Source organism: Ovis aries, chromosome 25 (genome assembly GCF_016772045.2).
Source record: "Ovis aries strain OAR_USU_Benz2616 breed Rambouillet chromosome 25, ARS-UI_Ramb_v3.0, whole genome shotgun sequence".
Taxonomy (NCBI): domain Eukaryota; kingdom Metazoa; phylum Chordata; class Mammalia; order Artiodactyla; family Bovidae; genus Ovis; species Ovis aries.
The window spans coordinates 25,952,166-25,969,661 of NC_056078.1; the positions used below are offsets into that span (position 1 = coordinate 25,952,166).

General features: G+C 55.2%; 1 protein-coding gene across 6 annotated transcripts in view; it reads left to right on the forward strand.

The window, feature by feature from the left end:
- PALD1 (phosphatase domain containing paladin 1) overlaps window positions 1-16,528 on the forward strand; it is an 88,110-nt gene extending 71,582 nt beyond the window's left edge. For 5 of the 6 annotated variants that reach the window (XM_027962460.2, XM_027962462.2, XM_042240759.2 and 2 more), the window contains 2 exons: window positions 12,736-12,891; window positions 14,692-16,528. In XM_027962460.2, coding sequence (XP_027818261.1) covers window positions 12,736-12,891; window positions 14,692-14,844 — 309 coding nt within the window. In that variant the 3' untranslated portion in view covers window positions 14,845-16,528. Of the gene's footprint in view, window positions 1-1,881; window positions 10,965-12,735; window positions 12,892-14,691 lie in introns of those variants that run through there. The other variant, XM_060406589.1, reaches the window with a different exon arrangement.
- Window positions 16,529-17,496: the final 968 nt, after the last annotated feature.

Below are 17,496 nucleotides of genomic sequence, written 5' to 3' on the forward strand. Positions count from 1 at the left end.
ATCTGAGCCACCAGGGAAGCTACCCATACAGTGTTACCTTCTAACTTTTACAGACGGGGACACAGAAGCCTAGAGAGGGAGAGAGGGCATCCCAAGTGTGTTAGTCAGCTTGGGCTGGCATACCAGAATCCCACAGACGGCATGGCGTAACCAAGAGAAATTTCCTGTCTCACGGTTCTGGCGGCTGGCAAGTTCCAGACCAAGATTCTGGCTGATCGGGTTTCTGGTGAGGCTCTCATCCTGGTTTCCATACAGCTGACTTCTCACTGTGCCCTCACATGGCCTGTGTGTGCCTGTGTGTGCGTGTGTGCGTGTGTGTGTGTGCAGAGATGGGGGAAGGCAGGAGGCTCTCTGGTCTCCTTTCTTATGAGGACACTAATCTCAGAGGCCATCTAATCATAGACTCCCAGAAGTGCTGTTGTAGAACAAAGACAGGACCTGAAGACCTTATTCCGTATTTCACACACCAGAGTAAACAAAGGGAAGGACCTTTCAAGGGTTGCCAATATGTGATGTTGTTAAACGTGTTCATTTTAAAGGAAGAAAGGAGCAAAAATGAAAACACCCAACTACTATCTAACATGGTTGGTGGTTTATAAAAGAAAGGCTATTTTAATACCAGAAAAGTAGAGTGAGTGTTCTCTGAATAGAGGACAGGCCTTGAAGAGATTTGTATGTCTGAATGCCTGTGGACTTGGGGAACTGGTTGTGAACCTAGATGTGGGACTTGCAGCTTTTGGCAACGAGGCTGCTGTTTACTTTGAAAGGCAGCATGCCTCCCCAGAGTCACCCTACACCTGCCCTGGCCTGACTGGACCCAGAGTCCCTGTCCTGCCTGGGAGCAGGGCGACCTGAGCTGTCCCAGCGGCTTCCAGACTTGAAGGAGCACGTGCATGCACCCCAGAATGGACTTCCCTATGATCGTCGATCCCTGTGTGGACGGGAAGGAAGCAAGTTAGGTTGTCCTGGGTGGACTGGCGCAGGGAATGAGGATGTGGGAGCTGGAGGGAGCTGGGATCTGACCGGGCCACCTTCATCCTCTCTGGCCGCCTGTGTCCCCCACCTGCCAGACTGGACTGTGGCTGCTTCCTGGTAGGGCTGTGTGTGGGAATGGCAAGGGCACTGGAAGCACAGGGCTTGGGTGGTGCAAAGTGAATGCTCCAGAAAGGGAGCCCCAAGGATCTTTGTGGGGCAGCGTATCCTGTGATATCTTCCTAGCTTTTACCCCCTGAACAGACTCTCAGATTTTAGTGCCACAGGGACTGAGAGAGCGTCTGACCACTTTGTTTACAGATGAATAGAGGAATGGGATGCCCAGGCTCCCACATGAGTTATCATAGGCAGAGCAGAGGTGAGAGGCAAAGACCCTCACTCCCAGCCCTGAGCCCCTCCCCTGATGCCTTAACCCCCGGTCTTGGTCCTTGTTGCCCTAGTGGGCTGTGCGGGGCTTGCTGAGGCTCCAGGAGGCAGCTGTTCCCTCTCCCCTTTCCCCCGATGGACTGACTCCTCTGGAATTTGGCAGCTGTGTCTCACTTCTGGTACGTGGCTGTGTATTTAGATCCCTGCCCTCCGGTTTCAAGCCGGAAGCCCTGAGGTGCTCTCCAATGGAGACTGCAGTGTCTGCTCAGAGCAGGCCAGAGTGCTGTATGTATACGCTTGTTTGCCCAGTTAGAGCCCCAGAACCTCTGCCTGGCAATGGGTGTACCACCTACATCAGCTGTCCACGTGCCTGGCAACATTCCAGGTCCAGTCCACACTCCGCTCACCTCAAGGTTTCCTCCCAGGAGCCCACCGCCTTGGGATTCTGAAACCCTCTGCAGCACATGGCTTCCTGCCCTGCACCCCAGAACCCTCAAACAGTGCATTTCCCTTCCCTGCCAGGTCCGACAGTCAGCTTACACCCTAATCGCAAGCAAGTAGGAAAACAGCTCCTGGAACTTGGCGAGTGCACTTCTGCCGGCAGTAAAACCATTTCAGGGCCCTCAGTGGAGACGAGCGGGAGGATGTGGAGGTCGCTGCTCTGTTGAGGATCAGGAGGGAGGGCTCAGAGCGTGTGTGAGTCTCCGTCTGCACGGTGAGGTCACACAACAGTGACGAGGACTGTCTGTTGCTTTTTTGTGTGGTTATGGGAACGATATCAGACCATTACCCAGTCTCCCAGGAATGGTTTCAGTTTGCCTTCTCTTTCTAGTCTTTTGTGCCTGTGCACATACCTCCTCTAACAGGAGGATCGTGATGTGTGCCCGGGCTGTTCACCTGGATGATGTTCTTGGATTGAAACGTGTACTCAGCACATTGCTTACTGAGTGCCTGTCCTGTGTCTGGGGATGGAACAGTGAGTGAGGCTTCACTGAGATTACCTTCTAGTAGAACGAGGAGAGGCTCATTAATAAATAGTTGGGGCTCGTGGACTTTTTAGCCTGTCTGTTGAATACCCTTTATATCTCCATATGTAATGTCGGCGTGATAACGTGGTGGAGTGGGCATGTCCCAGCATCCCCTGCTCTTCCTGTGGAGGTGGCCCGTGAGGCTGCTCCCTGTTGTTCTCTGAGCAGGTGATGGTACCGTGGATCTCACAGCGTGTGCCGCTCTTTCATCCACGTGGCTTGGTTCTGTAGGCTGATTCTTAGAAGTAGGATTATTGACTGAATGGAAAAGTAGGAACTTACTTTCTGTAATTATTTTGGAAAATTTCAAAGTAGGGAGAATAATTCCATGAACGCTTGTGTTCCCAGCTTCAGGAGTCAAGACCAGTCTTATCCCATCTGAAGCCCTGCCAGTGCTGCCCACCACCCTCTCTGGATTCTTTTGAAGCAAGTCCTAGACTGAATGTTACTTTCTCTGAAATATTTCAGCATATACATTAGAGAAGGGATCTTTTTAAAAAAAGACTGTCATATGCCATTATCACACCTCAAACAATAGTGATTTCTCATCCTGCAATACCTAGTTGGTGGTAGATTTTCTTACTGGTCTCCCAAGGTCTTTCTGCAGTTGTATCAGCACCCAAAAGATCCACACGTGGCATTTATCTGATGAGACCTTAAGTCTCAGTGAACACAGAACATTTCCCCTCCTTTCCTCCCCTGAAGTGAAGGTGATGAGGTAACCGGTTATCTTCCTGGGCGGCCCATAGTCTAGATCTTGTCGATTGTGCCGCAGGGTTTGGTTGAGCCTGTGTTGCAGTCCCTGTGCTTCCTGTAAACCTAGAGCTTTGGCTTGATCTGATTTGGCTTGGTGTTTGGCCGGCACAGTTGTGGGTGATGCTGGTGCTGCCGCGGGGCCCTGGAAGGTCCTGTGGTCTCTCTTGTGAGCTGGCAGCCTCTGGCGCTCATCTTCTGGATCCCTTATTTTATTCAGGGTTTACAAAGCGGTGATATCTTGGCTCCCTCATTCCTTCTGCATTGACTGATTGCAGTGCTTCCAGAAAGGGACTCCCCCCAAATGCTGTGAGGACACGAAGGCAGGGCCAGGGCTTGCTTTCCCCTAGATTTGCCATTCCCGGAGGAGCTTTGGGAGGTGCTTCTCTGAAGCCGAAGGGAGGGACTTGGTGAGCCCTAATGTTCCTGCAGACTCGGATGGCACTGGAGTCTGTGTTGAGGGTCTGAGGCTGACTAGGTGGGGGTGGTCTGAGAGAGGGGAGGTGGATGGGAGGCTTGGAGTTGCTGGCGGTGGGAAGACCCAGGCCTCATGTGTCCTTGGCCATCGGGGAGGTATCCTTGCCAAGCTGACTGTACATTCTCACATCCATGGTCTGGCTCAGTCTTCACTGTGTGGCTGTGCCTGGCCAAGGCAGCCTGTAACATTACCTCCATTTGAGGAGGGGAGGCACTGGGCTTGCCCAAGAACACACAGCTGGTAGATGACAGCGGGAGAGGGCGAGACCTCAGCCCCTGACTCCCAGGTCAGGCCCTGGCCGCTGTGCTGCACTGCTGCCCGAGGAGGAGAAGGCACCATTTCCCCTCCCTTGCCCACCTCCAGCCCCACTGGGAGAACAGTACCACCTGGAAACCATGGCCCAGCCTGAGTAGGGGAAGGAGGCCAGAAGACAAGAACTCATCTCAGACTCAGGTCACGGCTACAGAAGGGCGTGGGACCAAACCTGCACACACGTTTTCCGTAGAGACAGACCTTCCCTGGTCCAGCAGCCTGGGCCCCTCTCTCCACTGAGGCCTGCCGCAGGCTGCCGGGCCTCTGGGCTGCAGCTCGTGATGCCTCCTCCATTCCAGAGTGTCAGTGAGATTGGGTCTGGGCCCGATCACCCCACTTACGTGAAGGGGCCAGAATGCTCAGGGTGTTTAAAAGAAAATACCTCAGACAGAAAAATGAACGAGAAAATCCTTTGAACTAAGGCACTCCACGAAGTTGGGGTAGAGGTGAGAAGGCTGGGCCCCTGACTGAGGAGAATCCAAGATGGCCACCAGCCCGCAGTGGTGACACCATCTGGTGAATGAGTTGTTTCCTGCTGGGTCTGGAAAGGGAAAATATTTGTGACAGAAACCAAGGTCAGGGCTCCTGCAGGAAGTCCTGTTAGAATCATCAGTGCCAGGGGTACTTTTCCTTAGCCTTGGCTAGGGATGCTAATTCTGTATTGGTTCTGTGTTTGAAGCAGTATGGTGTGTCTCTCTTTCCTTCAGAAAGAGGCTGAGGAAAACCTGAGGTGAAGGTAGCCACAGAGGGAGACGTAAAACATCCCTTGGTCTCAAATTGAGGTTTGTTTTATAGACTGATGCTTTAACTCTGAGCTGTTCTTTTGAGTTTTCAGAGAACTTCCCTCTCTTTCTTTGGGTCCACAGAACAGCTGGTGAGGAGGCGTGGGTGGGTTTTATTAGACCCATTTTCCTGAGGGAGACACTGAGGCCTAATGAAGTTTTGTGACCAGCTGAAGGCAGGATCAGAACCTGTCTCCCAACTCCTCGGCCCATATTCCTTTCCCTCACTGCCACAACCCAGGGAACGGTTCTCTTGTGGCAGAATTAAAGGATTGGCAAGGAAGCCACCAGCCCTTCCTGGATGCACCACCCTGGGTTGCTAAGAGGTCAGAGAGGTCCAGCTCAGTGCCCCAAGGACTAAGATTATTTTTTAAGAAAAATGTAGCGAGACAGCTCTGGCCCTGACCCCCACATAGGGTCTCTCTCAGTCTCTCCAAAACTCTGGCTTGGCCAGAGTTGTTCCTTGGAGACCTCGTTCTGGTGGGTAAAATGTCTCAGGTCGTGCAGTTAGAGCAGTCCTGGAGTGCTGTGAGCTGTCACGTAAAGCATGTCAGAAGGATCCTTCCTGAGGCTCTTTTAACGTCGGCCCAAAATAGGGCCAGTGGATTGGTGAGCAGCTTTCAGATGGGGTGGGTGTTTGTGGGTCTGTGTGTTAACGTGAATGTATGAATGAGCGTGAGTAGGCTCATGTTCTCAGTCTGAGACCTCCTTAGCTTTTCCTTCTTTCCTATCATATGGCTGAGCTGGAACTGCTTCCATCCTCTGGGCGTACTTGCCTGGTTTCTTCAACAGCGTCCATCCAGTGAGCACGGATGGTGTGCCAGGCCTGGTTTTCGAGCAGGCACCATCAGACTTGGGGTTTTCAGTGGTTTAGAAGGGGTTCACCTCTCAACCCCAGCATATTCCCTGCTCGCCTGATACCCAGCCTGTGTGCTCACAGCTGTTGTTGTCAAGTTTGTGATTGTCACTGAAGTAGACTCTTTCTGCTGATCGTCTCTGTTCCATGCACAAGGGCTCACCCTGAAACCCTGACTCAGACCCTGCCTGGCTCGAGCAGGGCTCCATGAATGTCTGCCCGTAAGTGGATGGAAGGGAGACGAGGGACTAGTCACTGTGTGATTAAACAGGAAACTGGCCCCCACCATCTCTGTACCTTTTGGTTCTTTGTCCTCATTGTTGGTCTCCAGGAGAGGGCGCTCTTCTCCAGTGACTGACAGAGCCCTAGTGGGGGTTGGTAAGCTGGGTGTTAGCCCAGGCTGTGCTGGTAACTTCTGGTGCAACCATGGGCCCATCACTTTGACCTGCCTGGATCTGTGTTTTTCCATCTATCACTTGGGTTCACTGCTGCCGCCCGGCCTGCTTTGAGGGGTGGTGGTGAGCACCAGCCTGGGTACGGGTGATGTGGGAGTGGGCTGTGGGGTAGCTGGGACACCAGGCAGACTCCCTGGGTCATGTGCAGGGACAGTGGGCTCCTGAGGCTGGCACTGTATCTGGTCGGCCCTGAATCCCAGAGCCTGGCCTCCGGGTGACAGCGTTTGTTGGATAAACAGCACACAGAGAAGCCCATGGTGCCAAGTTTAGCTCCTTCATGCTTTGAAAGTGCTGATCCAAATATGACATCTTCAGAAAGCCAGTTACCCACGTCTGGGCTGAGGGCCTAATCCCTCTTGGGGATTAGGTGTGGAAAGCTTCCTTGGGCTTGAGGCCCCTCTTTCCCACAGGCCTGAGGATGGAGTCTGTAGGGACTCATGTGGAGCCTCCAAGGAGAGGGTAGCATTGACCTTTGAGAAGGAGGGTGGGGTCTGAATTCGGGAACCCTGCCCCTTAGGAACTGCCATCTTTTTTTTTTTTTTTTTTTTTTTGATATTTTGGCTGCGTATTTCGGCATGTGGGATCTTAGTTCCCTGACCAGGGATTGAACCCATGTCCCCTGCATTGGAAGCTTGGAGTCTTAACCACTGGCCCACCAGGGAAGTCCAGAAACTGACCATCTTTGAGTGCTGTCAGTCTCCTGACCAGCTGAACCCTGCTTCAACTGGAGAGCAGTGGTAACCAGAGGAGGGCTTGTTCTTGGGGAGCAGGCAGGGAGAGGGCAGCAGGGGGCTCCAGTAATGGTTCCATGATCTTTCAGGCTTTCTCTGGTGCTGTGGGGAGAAGAGACGGCAGGGACGGGGGTGAGGGCAGCGGCAGGGAGGCCAGGCAGGAGCTGTCCCTGAGATGTGATGGCTTTACTGGAGCATGAGAGGTGGGTAGCTTCTGGGGGTGTGTTGATGTAGAGTCGGTGGGATTCTCTGATTGATTGGATGTGGGGCTGAGACCCACTGACTCATTAGAAAAGACCCCGATGCTGGGAAAGATTGAGGGCAGAAGAAGAGGGTGACAGAGGATGAGGTGGTTGGATGGCATCACCAACTCAATGGACGTGAACTTGGGCAAACTCTGGGAGATGGTGAGGGACCAGGAAGCCTGGCGTGCTGCAGTCCATGGGGTCTTGAAGAGTCAGACATGACTTGGTGACTGAACTGAACAAAACTGGGGCTGAGAAAGGGAGAGGTCGAGGAGGAATGTCAAGTTCGGGCCTGAGCAGCAGGAAGGATGGAGTTTCCTCTAAGAGGGCAAGTTATGGGCAGGTCAGATTTGGGGAGGGCTCCCAAGGTCCGTTTGGGGTGCGGGTAGAATTTGTGGAGTCTGAACTGTATCCATGTGGAGCTCACGAGCAGCAGTTGCACGTCTGAGTCCCGATGCAGGTGTGTGTGTGGGAGTCCGCAGGGTCCTGCCTGTACTCTCGGTCCTAGGTGACACTGAAAGGGTGACATGACCTGGGAAGTGAGTGTCCATTGACTAGTCAGGCACCCTCTGCACACCGGGTCCTGTTCAGACACTTGGGGCTGTGGTGGGGAGGCAGAGATGGAAACCTGCTTATAATTTGACATCTGCCCCAGCTTATCATTGTCTTGAGGAGACCAGTCATGCCTTGGAGAAGCAGTCAGAAACCTTCATGATGGGACTTTGCTGGTGGCCTAGTGGTTAAGACTCTGAGCTCCCAATGAAGGGGGCATGGATTCAATCAACCCCTGGTCTGAGAACTAAGATCCCGCATGTCGTATGACATGGCCTAAGGAAAAAAGAAAAAGAAACCCTCATGATGGAATGTATTGTAGTAGTTAATGAATTGGTGCAGAGAATGGGAGCCAAGAAGGGCAGGTTGTGGGACTGGATGGTTCAGAGCCTTGGGAGAACAGGGGCTTGTCCAGGGCCTGGAGGGACAAGATGAACATCACCTGGCCGGGTGAAGGGAGAGAGCATTCCAGACAGGAGGAAGAAAGAAGGTAAAAGTACAGCTCCAAGAGTGAGGCAGGGAGTGGTTGAACTCAAATGTGGTGAAGGGGGCTAGGGTGCTGGTAGGAAAGCTGGAGTTTTGGAATTCATGTCCCAGCTTAGAACTCTGCGACCTTGCTGAGCCCCATCTGCAACATGAGATGACCCTCCTCCCTCATGGGGTCGCTGGAGGGCATATCAGAATCTCATCATCAGGTCTGCATGAACGTGCTCAACCTGGTACCTGCACCCAGGGGCCCTGTAGCCTCTGTGGGGCTCTCCCAGGTGGTCCAGCAAGCAGCAGAGCTTCAGGGGAGCCACTGCAGGCGCTGCTGGGCCCGTGCTGATGCTGGGTAGAATGGAGGTGGGAGAATCCTGACCTCCCCAGCGCCTGGGCCACCTTTCCCGGGCCCTGTCTATTTTAGTGTTCAGTCCCCAATGGGACGAGGAAGCCTTTGCTCTGCCACAGCTAATGACAGCCTGGCCTGCCAGGCCACTTGAAAACAGCCACTATTTTTATCTACTGGAGGCGGCTGGCCTGTCTTCCTCTCCAGACAGTGCTGACACGGGGTGATTTTGAGGAAACCAGGGCTTTGCTAGGAAGGTGGGTCATTGTCTCAAATCATAGACTGCGGTCTGGCAGGATGCACCTAAGGAACCTTCCGGCGGGTGTCAGGCGTCACCTTGACCTGGTGGTCTGAATTTAGAGATAATTCTACCCTACCTTGCCAGTAGGACTTGGAAGGAATCACTTGACCTCTCCATCCCAGATGGTCCTCAGAATCCTTGCTGGAGTTTCAGGGCACAGCAGGATTATGTCCCCCCCCCCCCAGCTGCAGGGGGTACCAAGAGGATAAGGGCTGGTGTGGCTGTGCCCCTGGGCTGAGCCCAGAGCTGGGGCCTCTTCACACCCCAGGACCTTACTTCTGAGTGCTCGAAAGTAGTTTTCAGTGGCTCTCACCTGATGGGACAGTGGATGAACTCCTTTCCTTCTCTCTAAGAAACTGTATTGAACTAGGCTTCTGGCCTTTGGATGGAGATTGGGGAGCAGGGTAAGGGATGGGGTGGTGGATGCCCAGTGCTTCTCAGCATGACATATTCATCCTTAGAGACAGGCAGAATTGTGCTGTGTTGGCCACAGTTGGTATTTAGGTAAAATTTTTTTTTTTAATTTTTGGTTCACTGCTTAATTTCTAAACAAAAGGTTTTTTTTTTGAGCACTTGGTTGCCTGATTCCTAGAACAACAGGCATCCTGGCCTGACCCTGCCCAGTCATCTTCCCAAGGCAGCAGCCATGGGGCCATTCCCACCCTCACATCCGCCGGAAACCTTCACCGGCTCCTCTGTCTGTAGGGTCTGGGCCTCCCCTGGCTCTAGGTCCCCTGCTGCTACAAACCCCTCCCCACTCCCTCCATTGAACCCACCTCACTCTTTGACCCTTGCCTCTCCTCTCAGGACACCTTCCTGCCCCCTTCTTCCTAATGCACCTCAAATCCTCCTTCTCCCAGAGCCCCTTCCTCTTCCAGCCACCCGTCTTGTCCGGATCCTGCCATCCGGCTGCTCTGGGTGTTTGCCGATTGTCCTTCGCCTCCCCCAGACCACAGGCATCTCCGCGGGCAGGGCCTGTTTGTGCCCCACCTTTGTGCTGGGCCCCCACCCCCTGTTCCATGAATGGTTGGACCCATGTGGCTCCCCAGGGCTTATAGGTGTTTCCTCGTACCATACTTTACTGAGCTATCTGACCCCAGGCGATGTGAGGCTGAGAGTTTAAATGGCAGAACTGGGACCAGAACCCAGTCCCATCTCCCAGGGAGTCAAGGCATTGGCCGTGGTCCCCTCACCCCAGTGGGGCCCCACTCACTGTCTGCCTTCCATCCCTGCTCCGTTCGCAAGGCTCCAGAGGTGCTTCTGGAAGGTAATGGGAGGGGCCAGCTGTGCAAGTGAGCGTCCACTCCCGACCCTGGAGCAATGATGACAGAGGCCCCAAAGGCCGAATCACCCGAGGCAGAGGTGGGAGGGGCCACAGGCCCCGCGAGCCTGTCTGCTGCAGCTCACTGTTCAGGGTGCTGTGGGTTGTGTCACATCTGGGGTAAGGGCCCGCCTGGGAGCCTTCCTGAAGGAGACGCATGAGACTGACATTGTGTGCCTGCGTGGGAAGGCTTCCAGCTGTGGCCCAGCTGTTAGGAGACCGCCCTTCCTGGTTCCTGGGGGCTGGGAGTCATCTATGCCCTCCCCTGGGTGCTCCTGGTGCCTGAAGGTACAGCCGCTATGCCGCACCCTCTTCCTGGAGTAGAGAGGGCTGCTGTGGGCCCTGGATGGTGGCCAGGCCTGGAATGGGTGCGAGGTGAGGTGTGGCGTTCAGTCCTTGGGGCTCCCCCTGGGTGGCGATCCATCTGTGGTGGGCTGAAGGGACATGCTCAGGTGTTGGGGTGGACACCCTACAGTGGGGGAGCTGGCCCTGTTTGTCCTGGGCCTGTGCCCCCAGCTACCCGCCGACCCCCATGCTGAGGAGAACCTGGAGAGGCCCCCGAGTAAGCCTCCTTCCTCCTGAGCATCAGTCTCCTGTGAGTCCTTCATTAACAGGTCACCCCTAGTCTCAGACCTTCAGTGGCTCCCCAGTGCTGAAGCCTCAGCCCTAGCTCCGTAGATGCCCAGGGAACTTTTCACAATCCAAAGCCCAGGCCCAGCCTGTGGAGATGCTCGTCTGGTCTGGGGTGGGGCCCAGCCATCTGCATGCAGGGCAGCTGATTAGAGGGTGGCCGTCTCAGCCCAGGGCTGCTGCCAGTGGGTGCCAACCCACCCCTTCGCACCCTCCTTCCAGCCAAGCTGGCCCCTTCCTGATGCCCACCTGCCTCGCACCACCCTCACCTCTGTCTTCCCCTTCTGCTGCTTACTGTCCATCGGAGTCCACGGAAGCCCTCACGGTCCAGCTGCATCCACGCTCTCTGGGAAGCTCTTTAATCCCCTGGCTGTCTCTTTTCCCCTTAGCAGGGACCTCGTGCTCTTCTCCTAGAATGTGTTCGGGGGTCACTCTTTGAAAGGGTCTGTGTCCCATTCCAGCCTCTTCCTTCCCTGAAGCGCTGCACCTCTTGCTAATTCTGTTTCTGTGGTCTTTCTATGACCTGTCGCCAGCCTTGGAGAGAGTGTGTGTGTGAGAGAGATTTTGTTTGTGTGTGTGTATGTATGCAGTGTGTGTGTGACTCTGGTTGTGTGGGGTGTGTGAATGAGGGTATGTGGTATGTGAGTGAGGTATTTGTGAGTGTATACATATATGTGTATGAGTATGGGTGTGGTGTGTACAATTGTGAGAGTCTGTGAGTGGGATGTGTGTTGAGTGTGTGATTATGAGAGTCTGAGTGTGTGTGGAGTATGTGAGTGGCGTGTTTGTATATCTGTAGAGTGTGTATAGTGTATATATGATTGTGAGAGTCCATGAGTGTGTGTGGTATGTGTGGCTGGGTGCATGTGGTGTGTGAGAGGGGTGTGTATGTATGAGTATATGTGTGTTGTGTGTGATTGTGAGGATCTGTGTGTGGTGTGTATATGAGAATGTGGTGTGTGAGTGGGGTGTGTGCATGAGTGTATGTGTGGTGTGTGTGATTATGAGAGTCTGTAGGTGTGGAGTATGTGAGTGGTGTGTTTGTATATGTGTAAAGTGTGTGTGGAGTGTATGGTGTATATGACTGAGAGTCTGAGTGTGTGTGGTGTGTGATTGTGAGGCTCTGTGACTGTGTGGTGTGTGTTTGTGAGATTAAGATGTGTGTACATGTGTAGAGTGTGTGTGGTAATGTGTGCATGAGTGTATGTGGTGTGTGTGATTGTGAGGCTCTGTGACTGTGTGTGGGGTGTGTGACTGAGTACCTCTGGGGTATGTGTGAGTGTGTGGTGTATGTGATTGTGTGTGGCGTTTGTGAGGATGGGGCATGTGTACATGTGTAGAGTGTGTGTATGTGTGAGGATAGGGTGTGTGTACATGTGTATGGTGTGTGTGGTGGGGCATATGTACATGTGTAGAGCATGTGTGTGAGTGTGGGACATGTGTACATGTATAGTACATGTGGTGTGAGTATGGGGCATGTGTACATGTGTAGAGCGTGTGGTGTGTGTGTGATGGGGCATGTGTACATGTGTAGAGTGTGTATGGTGTGTTTATGAGTGTGGGATGTGTGTACATGTGTGGAGTGTGTGTGGGTGTGTGGTGTGTGTACATGTGTAGAGCGTGTATGGTGTGAGGATGGGGTGTGTGTACATGTGTAGAATGTGTGGTGTGTGTGTGGGGCATGTGTACCTGTGTGGAGCATGTGTGGTGTGTGTGTGAGTGTGGGGCGTGTGTGCCTGTGTGGAGCATGTGTGGTGTGTGAGTGTGGGGCATATGTGCCTGTGTGGAGCGTGTGTGGTGTGTGTGGTGTGTGAGTGGGGGGCGTGTGTGCCTGTGTGGTGTGTGTGGTGGGGGGGGGCGTGTGTGCCTGTGTGGAGTGTGTGTGGTATGTGTGGTGTGTGTGTGTGGCATATGTGCCTGTGTAGAGCGTGTGTGGTGTGTGTGTGAGTGTGGGGCGTGTGTGCCTGTGTAGAGCATGTGTGGTGTGTGTGTGTGTGGCGTGTGTGCCTGTGTGGAGCGTGTGTGGTGTGTGTGTGTGGGTGTGCAGTGTGCTGGGGTGGGGATGAGGTCCATTCTGACCCCCGTCCCGTGCCGTCCGTCCTGCAGGCGAAAGCGGCCAAGTCGGAGCAGGAGGCCCGGAGGCTGCGGCTGCGGAGCCTGCAGTACCTGGAGCGCTACGTCTGCCTGGTGCTCTTCAGCGCCTACCTGCACCTGGAGAAGGCCGGCTCCTGGCAGAGGCCCTTCAGCGCCTGGATGCGGGAGGTGAGGGCGGGTCCTCCCTGCGGCCGAGCTTGTGTCTGCTCACTCGGGTCCAGCCGGCGTCTGCGCTGGCAGGCCGTGAGCGGGGGATGCGGAGGATGCAGACAGAGCCGGGCGGGGGCTGGGCTGGGCCCCTGCGCCCTGCATCCCCGGGGCAACGTCGCCTGGGTGCTTCACGCCCACCGCCGTGTTCATCCCTCACCTGCGCCCTCTGGCTTCCCGCTCCCCTGCCGCCTTCCAGCCATGACCGTGGGCAAGGCGCGTAGCCGCTCCGGGCTTCCGTCCTCAGTCACCACGGAAGTACTGTGGGCACAGTGGGCGCCCCCTCAGGAGGCCGCGGCGGGGGTTCTGTGAGGGTCGCGCACGGCCGTCTTCCCCAGCTCGCGTCAGCCCGCCTGCCTCCCGTGGCCGCTGGACGCTCCTGCTCTAGAGGAGGGGTCTGGGCGCAGAGGGGTTCAGTGCCGTGTCCATAGTCAGCGCTAGAGCAGTTGGTTGGCTCCAGAGTCCACCATTTCCGGCCTGGGACAGACATGTCCCCTGCCACCTCCTCCCTCCCCTCTGCTTGGCTCTTCCCGGCTTGGCTAGTTTTAGAGGCAGAGGGGCCGCCTCGGCTCCTCTAGGGTAGGAGAAAGGTCTCCCTTCCTGCTTGGCAGAGTGGCCTGTAATTACCCCTCCACTGGGACGCTGGCCCCTGCTGACCTCACCGGCCTGTCCTGGTGGTTGCCATCTGGGCTCCAGGCTGGAATTAGCTCCTGTGGGCAGGGTGGACGGGAAGGCGGGAGTGACAGGTGTAGGAAGGGTGTGGGGCTTCAGAAGGTGTGTAGGTGGGGTCAGAGCTGCGAGGGGACAGAGGCTGGGAGGCCACTGCAGGGCCCGGTGCCAGGACGGGTGGCTGCTGGGGGTTTGTGCCGAAGACAGGCCTTCAGGTAGTCCTGATGTGGGGGTGGGTCACACCAAGGTCACAGTGGGGCCACCCTCTTGAGGAGGCCTGGGCTCAGCTTCCTCTTGGCAGTAGTAGGGGACCTAGGACACTTCTGCTAGGAGAGCTGAAATAGGGGGAAGGAGCTTGATCCTCTCCCCAGCTGAAGCTGGGTGGAGGGTCGTGGGAGATGTCAAGGTTCTAGCCTCAGGGGATGAGCAGAGGGGCAGGGGGTGAAGGTTGCCTGGGGATGTTAGTTTGGAGTGGAGCCTACATCCTCCCCATCCCCAGGATGGTGGAGAGAGAAGAAGGCTGGTCATTGAGTGGTTTGAGTCCAGGGCCAGGGCCTGGGCCCTATGGCTGTATGGAGAGTATCTAGGGAGGCCTCAGTCAACCTGCCTGAGCTGAGGCCCTTGGTGGGCCTGCCGGGTCCACAGTCGGAACTCATGGCAAAAGGGCTCTTGCCGGCTGCTGCTTCCACGCTGGCTTCCCCAGCGCTCCCCGCAGGCCCAGCTGTAACACCAGGAGCAGCTGGGCTTGTGCTCCTGAGTGTGCCCGTGGGAGCATCGGGGCTGAAGGCATGGGGCGTGCTTGGCCTCCCCCTCTGCTCTCCGCTTCCTACCTGCCCTTACTGCCTGCCGAGCACTTTCTGTGCAGCGCAGCACTCCACGCTGTGCTCTGCCATCACAAGGAAACGGAAGCTCGGAGTAGTTAATCGGAATCAAGATGCAAACTTGTGCAGGTTGCTGAGCTGGTGGGAGGCAGTGCTGGGTCCCAGACTCACACATGTGTCAGTGGAGCCCGGTGAGAGGTGTGACAGAGGAGGGCACGGGACCCGAATGACGCCCTCCCTCCCCTTGAGCAAACTCTCCTGTCCTCCCCAGGTGGCAGCAAAGGCCGGCGTCTACGAGATCCTCAACCAGCTGGGCTTCCCCGAGCTCGAGAGCACGGAGGACCAGCCCTTCTCGAGGCTGCGCTGCCGGTGGCAGGAGCAGAACCGTGGCCCCGAGCTCTCCGCTGCAGGGGACTTCCTGTAGGAAGGGGGCTTCCTGTGGGACGCGCTCCCCCTGCCTCTGTTATCACCGCCTCCCGCAGGCCACCTCCCTCCCCATGTGGTCTGGGGGTACCCGATGCTCTTTGGTGGCAGTGGCCCTGAGAAACGACTCCTCGGCTTCCCAGAGACCAGGGTGGGTGGGGATCCCCTTTTTGAAAGAGTTGTTAAAGGATAGTTGGCCACAGTGATGCCTTGTGAATGGCCGCTCCTGGAGGGCCTGCAGGAAGGTCCGGTGTGGCATCAGCTCTCCAAGGCGCTCACTCCCCAAGCTGCCAAGTCAAACCTCTCGCCATTTCTGTCCTCCCCTCTGCCCTGAGCAGTTCTGATGGCCCCTGGCCTAGAGCAGTCCTGGCCAGTGTTGGTTCCTTCCCTGCAGCTCTCCCACGTGGCTTCTCCCCTTTTGCTGCCTGAGTGTTGCCCTGGTGGCCCTGGGCTCTCTGGGAGATGGGAGATGGGCCCTGGGAGATGGACTTTGCTCTGGCTAGATTTGTTACCTTAAAGGCAGTTTTCTGCAGTGTTCTTGCCTCTCATTCCTTGTCTCAACCTCAAGACATGAGAAAAGAGAACCACATTCCGTGCGGGTTCAGTGGAGGCCTCTGCCCCTCCTGCCTTTGCCTGCTCCCCTCCCCTGGGCTGGCAGGACTGTAGAGGTTTCCATGGAGCTGAAAACAAAAGGGAATCCGTCTTAGAGTTGGAAGGGGCAAGAAAGAGCTCCCAGAGGTGCATGCCGCCCTGTGGGAGAGGCCTGCTCTTTTTCCCTGGAAGCATGGGGGGGAGGTTTGGGGAAGCACCTCCTCCCTGCTCTGCCTGGCCCCCCAACAGTGGTCTGAGCCCCCACCTGGTGTGGCAGGAGCCATGGGGACTCCTGGGTGACCCTGAGTGAGCAGTGGGGTGTGTGAGAGTGGGCCAGGGATGGCACAAGGGGGCACGTGGATTGCAGGCCATCCTCACTGAGCACCCTCAAGTTGCTTTGTGATGGGAACAGAAGAGGCCAAGGCCTGCCGAGTTGGCAGCTGCTGGGACCAACTCTGTGTGGATGGTGGGAAGGTTGCTCAGAGAGGTAGGCGGCTGTTGAGCTGAGCCTGTGGCTCTCCCTCCGGGGACTGGTCTCCCCCTAAAATGCAGGGGCTGAATGGTGTGGACTCTGTCCCCCTGGCCTGGCTCATTGGGGCCAGGCAGGCCTCTTTTGGTTGGACACCAGCACTTGGGCAGAAAAACAGATGATGTATCACCGGTCGTGGTATTTTGAAAAGGTGGATGAGGCCAAAGTTGTTCATATCTACTTAGTATTGGAAAATTTATGACCATTTTGGCTGAATTCTTTTGCAAATCTACTGTATGTCTTTTCACTACCTTTTTAGATTTGTTATTTTTGGTTTTTATTTTTGCATGTAGTAAAAAGTGTTAATTTCTCTGCAGACAAGGTCTAGATGAGGGGTCAGAGATCAGGGCTGAACTGGGAGGGATCCTTTGCGTTCTCATAGTTGGCCCTGACTTTCAGCTGTGCTGGGATTACTCGCTGGTCGCATCACCTCTCTGCCTCAGTTTCCCCATCTGTAAAATGGGAGAATAATACTTGCCTACCTACCTCACAGGGGTGTTGTGAGGATTCATTTGTGATTTTTTTTTAACAGATCTTTTGAGCATTAAAAATGGCTAAATGTGAAGTGTGCTTGGCTGCCAATGTCTTTAGTGTGGGGCAGGTATTACAGAACTGGTACCAGCTGAGGTCCCTGTTCCCTCAGAGTAGGGTGGGAGGGCAGGGTGAGCCAAGAGCACCTGCCCTTTGTGCACCTGACTCTCAGAGAAGGTGGGTTTTCCTGGACATCATTCTCTTTCCTTCACATCCCCAATCATGTATGACCATCTCATTCTGGATGCCCAGGGCTGACGTGCTGAGGAGCCCCTCCTTGAGGAAAGTAATGTAACAGGCTAATTCACACTAAAGTGTGAAGGACTGTTATATTTAGGGAGATGGAGCAAAATTGAATTTCATGGGCTATGAAGCAGACTGAAAGCAGGGTGATCCTCAACTTCTACTTCCTTTTCTCATCCCTGCAGACTTTTCTTGGTCCCTTTAGGCCCCTCAAAGGCTCAAACACATTTGTGTTGAGAAATGGATGTGTAAAGAGGCAGGAGGGAGAGTGAGTCAGGCAGAGTGCAGACCCAGGCTTCTCCCTAGGCTCTTCCAGGATTAGGGGGAATCAGAAATCTGGAATGGAAGTTTCAAGGTCAGAATGGAATCCAGAGCCCCGACTGCACTAAGGTTGGGTTTCTCCCCAGCCTGGGTGAAGGGAGGCCTCCTGGGGTTACTTCCCAGTGCCCTGAGTCCAAGGATGCTCTGTGTGGCTTCTGAATGAGTGCAGTGGTGTGTATGCCCACGTGTGTGTGTGTAAGTGTGAGGGGTGGTCCTGCACTTCTCTGCCTGGGATGAAGGGATTATAAAAATATGATCAGTACAAAAATCTGGGATCCTTGATAGAGATGCGGCAGGCTCTTGGGACGACCTGGATTGGGAACTGGAAAACTGCCCAGGGACCCCCAGAAGCCCTCTGCAGCATCCACGGGGTACACTGCTCTGGTTCCCCCTCAGGAGGACCAGCTGCGAGAGCAGTCAGCACAACCTCCAGCCGTT